This window comes from Opisthocomus hoazin, unplaced genomic scaffold, assembly GCF_030867145.1.
Source record: "Opisthocomus hoazin isolate bOpiHoa1 unplaced genomic scaffold, bOpiHoa1.hap1 HAP1_SCAFFOLD_271, whole genome shotgun sequence".
Lineage (NCBI taxonomy): Eukaryota > Metazoa > Chordata > Aves > Opisthocomiformes > Opisthocomidae > Opisthocomus > Opisthocomus hoazin.
Window position 1 is genome coordinate 29,854 of NW_027449025.1, and position 12,220 is coordinate 42,073.

Below are 12,220 nucleotides of genomic sequence, written 5' to 3' on the forward strand. Positions count from 1 at the left end.
AGGGACCTGTATCATTGGCTCTTGATGCATTTATTTCGGGGGCAGCTTCCTGGAGGTCCTTTATTGTGTAGTCTGCTTGTTTCAAAGCTTAGCTGAGATTTGTGCTTAGATATATGAATGGGTATGTCTCTCAGGAACTGATGAAAGTACCTACTCATGTTTGTGATACCAGCTCACTGGCTATTAAAGGCACAAATGTTGTCATCATCTCTGAACTCATGTCTTGAAAACCATTAAACTGTGTTCAGCTTATAAGGAATTTTGCAACTGGATTTCTGAGAAATTATAGACCTTACCAGAAACTGAAATTTAGTTGGAAGTCTCTGGAAGTATCAGCAGCGTTCCCTTAATGTAGGATAGTTTGAAGTTTGCTTTTGTTATGTTGGGGGGGGGTGGGTTTGTTTAGTTTGTTTGGGCTTTCTTCCCCTGAGTGTTTCAGGGAAGCGTCTGAGTTTTGGAGATGGTTGTGAGATTTACACAAAGCCTCTCAATACATGAGAACATGAAGGGTCCCTGTTGCATTGAAAATTTGATCATAACTATTTTAGTGACTTTAAAATTAGGAAGAGAAGCAAGATGACAAATAACTTTGTTATGCAGAAGCAGTCCTGAATGTTTTTTTGGGCCTGTGCCATGACCTCTGTTTAGTTATGTAACAAGTCCTCTAAGATATTACTTTGGGGAGTGGTGATAGAATTAGAAGTATTTTTCCTGGGTTTAGTGACAAAGCCTTTCCCACCCCCCCGCCCCCAATTTTTTCTGCTTTCTGTGCAATTTAAGTGGGTATTGAGGTCTTTGAGACTTGGATAAGGGATTGAAAATTCAAGGGGGTGTTCTTTATATTCTTGAGGTTGTTCATAATCATATAAAATTGAGTGTATTTCAGTCAGTCATAGGGTATCAAAAGTTGGAGTATCCGCCAAATTCAGTGATGCCAAGATAAGTCAGGCACTTCCTTGGAACTGAGGGAGGTGTCTCTTTTGTTTACCTGCTGATCTTGATCTGCAGGAGAGAGATAAAGAGAAATTCCACATATTTCAGTAGCTTGTTGGGAATCATCCCTGTTGAGTGGTGTGACAGGGACATTCTTCAAAGCATTTGTGTTGCCTTAAGTTCCCTTCTCAGGCATCTGTCTTACTCTTCCGTTCCATATTTGTTTCTTTCTCTTCCAAACAAAAAGCAGCAGGCTTGCAGTTCAGAAAGCATATCTGTTCTTCAGCTAAGTTCCCTGGCTGAACTCAGCATACTTTCTGCAGCAGTTGAAGGCAAACCAGCAGACTTTGCTGAACCAGCAGAGTAGTACGTTCATGTGCTTTTCTGCTGACTTTTTTTTTTTAAATGGAGCTAGATGTTTTGTTAGATGCCTGCTAAGTAAGCGTGTACCTTACCTCTTGGGAATGAATGATGTGCAGTTCTGTTTGTTTGAATAGATTTGTTTTGGTATGATAATGAAGCTTTTTGGACGTTCCTTTGTACTTTGACATTGGAACCATAAAAAAAGCGCTACACCATTCTATAAAGCTATCTGTTGTGGAACAGCAAAGTTAATAATAGTTAAACAGATTAGTGTCCTGTTCAAGGGGGAGTATTATGAGGTTTAAGGATGATCTAATCGGTCTGTCTTGTTTTGCCTTTGAAGGAGCAAAGAGAAAAGAAAGGATATTTGCCAGTAGCAAAATGGGCAACAGATCAGAGGAATTAAAGTGGAAAAGAGACTGAGACTTGCAGGAAATATTGGATCAGACATCATCCACCTTCTGGCTGTTTTATAGAAATTTTTTACTGAAATGGTTAGTTTGGCTTTGATAGTTTGGCAGCTTCAGCAGGATGTTTAAGAAATTAGAATTAGAGGCAAACCATGCGTTCTATGCAAGTGATGTTGTGGCTTAGAACCACTGGTCCATGTCTGTGCCCAGCCGGTATATGTGTGTTGTCAGGAAGGGCTGGTTCATTTCAATTCAAGAGAGACTGCAAAAAAAGGACTTTCAAATTCAGGTTTGGTTGTTTCAGGTTTAAAATGGTAATAATGCTAAAGTACTTTTTAGCGTGTTTAATTAAAACTGGCAGCAAATGGCATATCATGGAGCCTGGCATTGTGGGATGAGAAAAATAACTGGAACCCATTGAAGTGCCATCGTCTATCTAAAATCATATTTACCTTATCTGAGCCTGATTTAACAGTTCAGTACCCTTCTTACACAACTGTGCTTTCTAGCAATTACTACTGAAAACTTCAGGAGCAAAAGAAGTAAGCATGAAGAAAGTTTAAAAACTAACTACTGTATGTTCCAGAAGGACTTTCCTGGCTAGCATTAAAGAGAACGTTATGGATTTTGTGCTGGCTAGTAGCATAGGGAGCTTTCCAGAAGAAAAGAGACTAACGGAAAATGCAGTTGTGATCTTTCTGAAAATAACCATTATAGGTTGTGGGCAGCTAGGACATAAATACTTTTAAAGAGCAAATTCTTTATAATTTTTGTTGCATTGTGATTATGGAAAGACTTAACAAAATTACTGGATGCTGAAGAGAAGTTTGACGGTAAAAATTAATTTACTTGATTCAGAAGAGTGAGTGGAAAGGAGCTTCTAACACAAGACCCGTTACTGAAGAAAATACTAGATTTGAATAATACGAAGGTAGACAAGTGAGGGAATATCACAGCTTAACCCAACAGCCAGCAGCTAAGCACCAGACAGCCTCTTGCTCACTCCTGCCCAGCGGGATGGGGAGGAGAAAATGTACGAAAGGGGAAACTCGTGGGTTGAGATAAAGATGGTTTAAGAAGACAAGTAAATACTAATGCTATTACTAACAATGATAATAATAATTATGATAATGAATATGCAAACAAAACTATATGCAATACAATTTTTCTTGCTACCCAATGACCGATCCGCAGCCAGTCCATAAGCAGAGATCACGGGCCCCCTGGATTTTTGCAAAATTTCACAAAATTCCTGAAAAAGGCCAAACTCCTGGAAACGTTCAAATTCCCAGAAAAACGAAAAACCGATAGATTCCTGCCCCCTGGCCAACCCCATTCATAAAATGAGCACAACATTTATGGTATGGTATATTTCCACTGGCCAGCTTGGGCTGGTTGCCTGGCTCTGCTCCCTCCCAGCTCCTGCACACCTGCTCGTTAGCTGAATATGGGAAACTGGAAAAAGTCCTTGATTTATAGCAACAACTGAAAACATCACTGTTATCAACATTGTTCTCATGCTAAATCCATAACACAAGCAGCTACTGGGAGAAAAATTAACTCTATCCCAGCTGAAACCAGGACAGGGAAATTTAGGAACTGAACAGATGACGATTGTTTAATGCTTGTGCAAAGCCATCAAAGTAAAAATGGTGTGAGATTGACACAGAAGAGAAGATCATAGTGATATTGTTGGTGTTGCTGCAGCATGTTGAACCTGTAGTGCATTTTAGTCTACATCCTAATTCTCGTAGCTTCTCTCTCCAGAAGAGAACACGTATAAAAGTACTATTTGATGGTGAGCATACTTTCTGTGTCTTTACCAGTTACTGACACAAGAGTTTTAAATGTTGTAGTAGGAATGAAGAACAGTTGGGCTTTAAGTGAGATATTGGGAATGTAGTAACAAAACAAGTTATGAGTTTAGATCTGTTACTCGATCTGGATACTAAGACAGCAGGTCTGGCTGGCATAATAGAGCAATTAATAAGGACAATTTAGAACAAAAAAGTTTCTCTAGTTTTGTATGATGCCAGACTAGCCCCCATGTGTTCTTCCAAAGAACTAGTATGCTGAATAGCTTATCAAAACTGTAGCCGTGGCCAAAACGTCTTTGAAAGCCACCGACTTAGGGCAGTGGGTGGTAACAGACTCAAGAAGAGTCATAGTATGGTTTTGTTGTGCTTCAGAGATGTTGGGGAAAGGAGGATCCATTGATCAGGATTCATGTGTTTTGAGGTGTCACCTGCGGTTCATATTTAGAGTTACATATGGGCGAGAATTTCCCAAAAACCAGGTGCTGTCTTTGGTACTTTTGTATGTGCCAAGCACTAGCTATCAAACTGTTAGCACTGATGTTTTTTGGATCCAGAAGGGGAAACCACTGCATCTCATTTACACCGGTGAAGTTTGGAACATTAGTTCAGTGAATATTCCTCTGGACTACTGTGCTTTCTTCCTTTAAAACTCAGAAACCTTTGCTTGCTTATTTAATCTCTTTAATATTCAAAGTATATTTATTTGAAAGAGTGGTTAGTTACTGCGGTAGCTGAGAAGACAGCTCTACTACCTCAACTCTTGCAAACAAATCTGTTTTTAAGTAAACAAGCAAGCTTTTACAGCAGAAAAAATAGTACTTACCTGCAACATGCTGAATAATTTCAGCTTTCATTAAATTTGAATGAAGGCTGAATGAACACTTCCCCGAGTTATAAATACTAAAACTAGTAACTGAGTTAAATATAATTACAAGGAAAAGTCAATTAAAAATAAATATCTGTCTAACCAGAATAAAGACTTACAGGTTAGCTGGGGAGAGTTTTCTTTGAAATCACTGAAGCACTGCTTGTATGAGTCACAAAAATAGGAGTGAAATAAGTTTTAGGTTTCGTAAGAGTATAGCAAATATTTGCTGTGATTGTACTTCCATGTACCTGAGCTATACAACTTACTCTAATAATTAAGACTTCTAGCAAAATCCAAGCTATATCTGAAAATGTATATTTCCAATAAGAAGTAGGTAGAAGCAAATCTAGTTTCTACCAAGAAGGCATGACTATTTTGGCAGCATGAGTTATGATGTCTATGAAAAATTTTAGAAATATGTCTCTCTTCCGCTTGGGGGCTTTGAACAGTATAAAGTTAGACTTTATATTTTTGGACTACAAAGGAGGAGTTTCAGTTCATTTGACAGCACCTGATTATTGGTTGAAAAGCTACAGGATATTAAAAAGGAAACTAGACAAAGCTTTGGAATCTCAGAGGAATGAATAACTGCTGAAATCCTGTGAATGTACATAAATGCACATAGCAAGTTTATCTACCTAAGTTTGCTAAAGGTGACCTGGAAAGGGTGTTGTGGGGTTTTTGTTGTTGGGTTGTGGTTTTTTTTTTTTTAAATGGACTCCCTGCTTTTTTCTAATTTATTTTTTCTTTGTTTTGCTTCTTTGACCTAAAGAATGCCTGAAACACTTTGTTGTTGTTGTTTTCTTTTCCTTTGCTTATTTTGTTTTCACTGTTGAGTTTTTTACACTAGAAAAACAAATATCCAATCTCTTACTCTCCACTTGTCATTTGCAAAAACACCTCTGGGTATCTGGGAGCACAGCATGATGCTACCTCTCTGGCAACAAGGCTGATTTGAAAACTTCTTTCTTGTCCTGCAGTAGTTCACTGCCCAGTCAGCAGGGCTGATGTAACTGATCCTTGGGCTACAATGATGTAATCAGTCTGGTTTTACACCACAGTCTTGCAGAGGGTTGTATTGCACACCTGATGAGGCAAAGGAGAATGGAGGGAATTTCTTTCATGGGAGCTCCTGCCAGAGAAAATGGAACGTTGAAGCAATGCCTCAGTGATACTTGCTTGTTATTAATTTTTTTTTTAAGAAACTGTTCTAAGTCCTTAAGAATACTTCTTTATTTTTTTGTAAAATGTCATTGAAATTAAGGGTGAAGAGCAACTAAAAATTTTCAGTTTCCTGATTACAATTCACCTCATTTAATTGTTTTACTTCCATTTTCTTGCCTTTTTTTATGATGTCCTGATTTTGGTATTTCTCCTGAGTCAACCAGTGTGGGTAGGACTAGAATTTTTATTGTTGAGAGAAGGAGGGGAAGAAAAAGAAAAACAAAACAGAAGATAAAAAAAAAAGAAGATTTTTTTTAAAAAGGAAACTTTCAGGCCTCCTTTTTGTAAAGAAACAGTAAAAAGCGGACAAGCCCATTTTTTTCTCCTTTGCGGGTCACCTTTAATGAAACTGAACTGCTTCAAACTCCAAGTGACAAGAGGGTTTAATAACCCTTGTGTTGTAACTTCATTTCTCAGAAGATACTTGCTTTGAGAGGCAACATGATCCAGAAGAATGAGCACAGCATTGGGAATCTGGAACTCCTGTGTTCAAATTCCAATTCTGTCAGTAACTTGCTTTGTGGCCTAAGGCAAGTTTTGTGCGAATTTTCCTCTTTTTGTTGAAGGGGAGGCTGGGACATAGTTGTACATATGTTACGTATCTGCATAGGATGTAAATGTTTGCTTCCTCTTTAACTTAATCTGTATTTATCTAATGTGGCTGCAGAAGTTGGATTTTTTTTTTAAGGAAACTGAAAACTAAACTAGAATCTTAAATTTTCTTCTTGTTGCTCCTGCTAGCAAAATTCTATCGCTGATCTGTAGGATACAGCAATCTTCAGAAGACATCTTGAGGCTTGTTAGCAGCAGTGCTAAACACTGATAGAAACGGATGGTAGTTACCTAAATGAGTATCTGCACAAGCATGTTCACAATTTTTACCACCGAAAGCCCCCTGAGTGTATGACTAGAGAGGCATTGTAAAGGAGGAGTTAGCAATAAAATAATGTTATGAGCGTGTGAAATGGTGATGTTCATCATTCGTACTTTTCAACCTCTTGTTCGAATTGTGGATCCATAGGAATTTTTTCTTGTGTGTGTATTGACTTTGTGTGGAGAGGTTTTGGTCTGATACCAGGTTTGTTTTCCTTAAATAATTTTTTTTTTCTCGATCTCTTGGGTATAGTCCAAAGAGCCCCAGGAATGAACAGGCCACAGTTTGAAAATTGTTATGCATTTGTTCAAAATCTGTTGTAGGGTAGCTTTACTGGTAAGCTTACCTGGAATGCTCTCTCTAAGTAGAGATGCAGAGATTCTTGAGAAGAACCCTGCTGTTCAGTACTCTGTGTACTTCCTGAAAATCTAAGCAGGTGAGCAGAAACTAAAATTAAAGCTTCTGTGCGAACTAAGGGAGGCTTCTAAAATCAGAGCAGTGCTGATAGTGTTCTGTCTTTAGTAAATATTTCACAAGAGCATATTGTATATAGTAAACATTATATGGCTTCTAAGTGTACAGCATCAGGCAAAAGGTAGTGGTTTGACTTTTATCATGTCAGGTAGAGGTTTTAGAGTAACAGTGACAAAATGACCACTTTCTTTAAATTACTTTTATAGAGTTATTTATACTGGTCCTGTACCTCAGGCAGTTTTCCATTCTCCTTTCATGGTTTTCGGACAACTGAAAGTGCACTGATGATATGTGAACAATAGCTGGTATGTATATTCCATGTTTATTTTAACAGCTGCCTTTTCTTCCTCATGTCAGGTCTGCACAAGCTGTGAAGACAATGCAGAAGCTAATGGTTTTTGTGTGGAATGTGTAGAATGGTTGTGCAAGACCTGCATCAGAGCTCACCAGAGGGTTAAATTCACAAAGGATCATACAGTAAGGCAGAAAGAGGAAGTATCTCCAGGTAACACACTGGATTTATGATTTCACAAAGAATGTGTGTCTGCGTTGGAAAACAGTGTTAGACCACCTTATTTCTTTTTAAAGTGAAAATTTTCAAAAATTGTATTCCTTAATCCTAGTAAATATAAAAGGACAGATTCATTATCATGTGAGTTTGGTGCATATGAATTAGTGGGACCATGTAATTTTTCTGGTTGGTAATGGATATGTTCCCAGTTTCCTGCCTCCCAGTCACTAATTTCAATTTCATTGCTGAAGGCTGCAACCATTTGAACCGATTCTGGTGTTTCTCTGGCTACTCTCCATCTAAGTGAATCTCTTAAATGATCCAGCTAACAAAACAGAAAACCGAATTTCAAGCATTGGATGTATTAGAATGTATCTACTGAAAAGGGAGACTTTGTCATGGCTGGGGGTATGACAGCTGTTTTTCTGTCAGGTTTTTCTGTCAGATATGCTGCATTGTGCTAAGAAACCCTACAGATTAGTATTTCATATGATTTTTGTGCAAAGTGTTTTAAACCAATAAACACACATAGATTTTATCTTTCACCTGAAATGATTGAAAATTGTTGCCTAGACTTTAGAGATCAGCTGCGGAAAATACTTCTTTATGCATTTGGCTCCTTTAGTTTTTCTAGGGGTCTACCAAATGGTTTGTATGAACTTTATTGTTGTATACCACAGCAATCACAAGTGGATTATATTTTTTCAGCATTCTGATCACAAAGCATGCACTGTTAGCAATAAAGCGTGCCAGAATTCACATTTTAGCTAAGTATATTATAAGTTTGAAATGTTTTGTCTTAGAAATTAAAGGAAAGGGTGTTATGAATTGAGGTGTTTTTCCTCAGTAGGATCTGTGATAATTCAGGTTGGAGGGGACCTCAGGAAATGATCTAGTCCAACCTCCTGCTTAAAGTGGTCAGCTATGAGATCAGATCAAGTTGCTCGGGGCTTTATCCATTTGAGCCTTGAGAACTAAGAAGGATGGACATGGCGTACAGTGCAGCCTCTCTGAGAAACCTTGACTATTCTCATGGTAGCAAGGGTTGTGCTTTTATTCGTTGAGAACCTCGTTTGTTTCAGTTTATGCTCGTTGTGTCTTGTCTTTTAGTGACATTGTAGGACAACTATAAATACAATAGGATGCTGACAAACATTCTACCAGTTCTAAGAAGTCCATTGGACTTGCATGATTTATCTTGGAAATGTATAAATTATTTTTATAAATTATTATATATTATTATCAATATATGTTTTATAATAGATATTTATTTTTCATTCCACCATATCTGGTCCTGTCAATTTTGTATATAATGTAGGCTTTCACTTCTGTAATCTTTATTGCTCAAAGGGTAGCTTCCAGTATGATACTCTGGAAATGTACACCATAGTCTGTATCCCCCTTTCAGATGTGGTTTATCAAACGTGCGTACTGAGTGTACTTTCAGGAGAGGACAAAAGCAATAGGTAAAAGTATCTGACTCTTATGTTGAACGTGACTTGGTAGTAGAAATGGTCTCTGTGCGTTCAGGCCTCCTTCGAGTCTGTTGGTCAGTTTCAAAGAATTTTGACTGAAGGATACAGATCTGAAAATAACTTCTTCCAGCTTTCATGGAAATAAGTAAATGAATGGGTGTGGAAGAGAGATCTTACTGATCTCCAGTGAAGGATGGGCTGCAGTGTGAAGCCAGTTTTCATTACAGGCCATATAATCCTCATGAACTCGGTGTCCAACCTAACTCATACGAAATTAGGCTTTGTCCATTAAATTGGTTAAAGGAGAGATTTCATTTCTATGATCTGGTGGTATTTCCTATGCGCTTTGGTGTTTGCTCACTAAAAAACTGAAGGTGAGACCTCTCACTCATTTAGAATAGGGTCCTGAACGGACTTTAGTAACTCCTGGTTATCATACTCTATGTTTTACAATTTTGAATGCCTGTGTCTTGATATCCTCCAACCCCCTTTCACCCATTTGACTGAGAAGAGAGCAACGAATTAAGTCAGCAGTCTCCTCATTTCCATTTAAGAAAGTAACTTGCTGGTTGTGCAATGTCTTTTGCAGCTGCAACAGTACTGGGTACTCCTTTTGTAATAGTTTTGTGGGGCCGTAAGAAGTTATGGTAAAATAGGTTCTAGACATTTTCTATGAGAGAGCATGTTAGCTCCATGCTTGATCAAGAGTGAGACGTTGCAGTTTGAGATTACAGCTGTTATATTCTTGATTAGGTGGCCTGACAAGGTGGCCTGATAAGATGTCCCTGCCCATGGCAGGGAGGTTGGAAATGGGCTATGTATAAGGTCCCTTCTAACCCAAACCATTATTCTATGATTCTGTGATTCTAGCATCTAGGTGAGGAATACGGTAAGAAAAACCAGGATAATTCAAATCTTTAATAATTTCTGGACCCTGGACTGACATCTTCCTTTATTCCACAGAGGCAGTTGGTGTGACCAGTCAGCGACCTGTGTTTTGCCCTTACCACAAAAAGGAGCAGTTGAAGTTGTATTGTGAAACCTGTGACAAGTTGACCTGCCGAGACTGTCAGTTACTAGAACACAAAGAACACAGGTATTGAAACAAAGTATATGTTTTATGCAACTTTCTTGTAGAAGATAGCTTGAAGTTGATCGTAGCTCTAGCTATATGGAATACAGTCAGGTGAAAAAAGTGCAAAATGAAATTTTCTGCTCAGAGCTGAAGGCCACTAATAAACAGAGTTTGTATCCGGAAGAGTGTGGCTGATGAACGTGTGATTGTTCCAGTTTTTAATCCGGTGTGGTGAGTTGACCCTGGCTGGACACCAGGTGCCCACCAAAGCTGCTCTATCACTCCCCTGCTCAGCTGGACAGGGGAAAGAAGATATAACAAAAGGCTCGTGGGTCAAGAGGAGGACAGCAAGAGATCATTCAGCAATTACCATCATGGGTAAAACAGACTCAATGTGGGGAAATTGGTTTAATTTATCACCAGTCACATCAGAGTAGGTTAATGTGAAATAAAACCAAATCTTAAAAACACCTTTCCTCTCTTCTTCCCGGGCTTAACTTTACTCCTGATTTTTCTTTCCGTCGTCCCCCTGAGCGGTGCAGAGGGACGGGGAATGGGGGCTGTGGTCAGTTCATCACATGTTGTCTCTGCCACTCCTGCCTCCTCAGGGGGAGAACTCCCTCACACTGTTCCTCTGCTGCACCATGGGTTCCCTCCCACGGGAGACAGTCTTCCACGAACTGGTCCAGCATGAGTCCTTCCCATGAGGTGCAGTCCTTCAGGAACCGACTGCTCCAGCGTGGGTCCCCCACAGGGTCACAAGTCCTGTCAGCAAACCTGCTCCAGCTTGGACTCCTCTCTCTCTGCAGGTCCACAGGTCCTGCTAGGAGCCTGCTCCAGCCTCCTTCAGGCATCCATCTGCTCTGGCGTGGGGTCTTCCACAGGCTACAGGTGGATATCTGCTCCACTGTGGACCTCCGTGGGCTGCAGGGGACAGCCTGCCTCACTGTGATCATCATGGGCTGCAGGGGAATCTCTGCTCCGGCGCCTGGAGCACCTCCTCCCCCTCCTTCTGCACTGACCTTGGTGTCTGCAGAGTTGTTTCTCACATTTTTCTCACTCCTTTCTCCTACTGCAGTTGCTGTTGCACTGGGTTTTTTTCCCCTTCTTAAATATGTTATGACAGAGGCACTACCACTGTCGCTCATGGGCTTGGCCTTGGCCAGCGGCGGGTCCCTCTTGGAGACGGCTGGCGTTGGCTCTGTTAGACATAGGGGAAGCTTCTAGGGGCTTCCCACAGAAGCCACCCCTGCAGCCCCCCTGCTACCAAACCTTGCCACGCAAACCCAATACATCTGGTGACTTAAGCACAAGACCTTTAGTTCCTGTCAAGTTATTTGGACAGAATTTGTTGCTGTGCGGCTCTTGAGAGAGTCCTTAGAAAGCACAGGGGCTGTGTTATGCAACTGTACACTTATGTGTAATTTCTCCATTTGTCCTTCCACAAGATGATTATATAATGGAACATTGCCACACAATTTCATAAGGGAGCAAATGGGCTTTTCTTCTGTGAAGAGCCCTTTAAAGGGAAGACTAAACCTAAAGTTTGGCTATACTGTACTTTGACAACACTATTTGTAACACTCAAATCTTTGGGTTGCTGTTCTTTCGTCATCTCTTACTAGCCACAGAAGCTGAAAAGCAGGATTATATGCAACTTCTGAGGACAAGATAATGATCTTGCTGACTAACACATGCAATGGTGGTCTGAGACAGATCTACTCTTAGGCTACATTATTAATATACTTGCTGTACCTGATGCAACCACCCAAAGAATTTGCTAATGTGACCAAGTGAACGTCAACAGGTGGAGAAATGTTGGCGACTGTTGCTTCTTGGAACAGGCTAAAGCTTGCTCTTGCAGAGTTGCAGTCTTCCTCTTCAGTTCTCCTTTCCTTAGGATTTATATCCCTTTCAGAATGTGCCACCTCTTTTTTTCCTCAAATTGTTGATGATTTCAATTCCTTGATTTAAAATGTTGCTGACTTCTACTGACTCAGCGATCTCTTTTCTTTCTTCTGTTTCTACAGCCTTATCTTGCATGAAATAATAGCTTACATGCACTTTCACTTACAAAGTGATGACTACAGCACAACATTAATTTTTCTTTTGCTAAAATTGGGCTATGGTCACACAATATCCCTTCCTATTTATGAAAATCATAAATTCTCCAAACAAAATTAAAGTGACAGGAAA

At 39.7% G+C, this 12,220-nt stretch overlaps 1 protein-coding gene across 1 annotated transcript in view; it reads left to right on the forward strand.

Annotated features, from left to right (window-relative positions):
* The window catches only part of LOC142360245 (transcription intermediary factor 1-alpha-like), a gene marked incomplete at its 3' end in the record, with an annotated part of 36,621 nt that extends 26,576 nt beyond the window's left edge, over positions 1–10,045 (forward strand). Inside the window, exons 3-4 of the mRNA XM_075412453.1 lie at positions 7,321–7,468; positions 9,913–10,045. Coding sequence (XP_075268568.1) covers positions 7,321–7,468; positions 9,913–10,045 — 281 coding nt within the window. The remainder of the gene's footprint in view (positions 1–7,320; positions 7,469–9,912) is intronic.
* Positions 10,046–12,220: the final 2,175 nt, after the last annotated feature.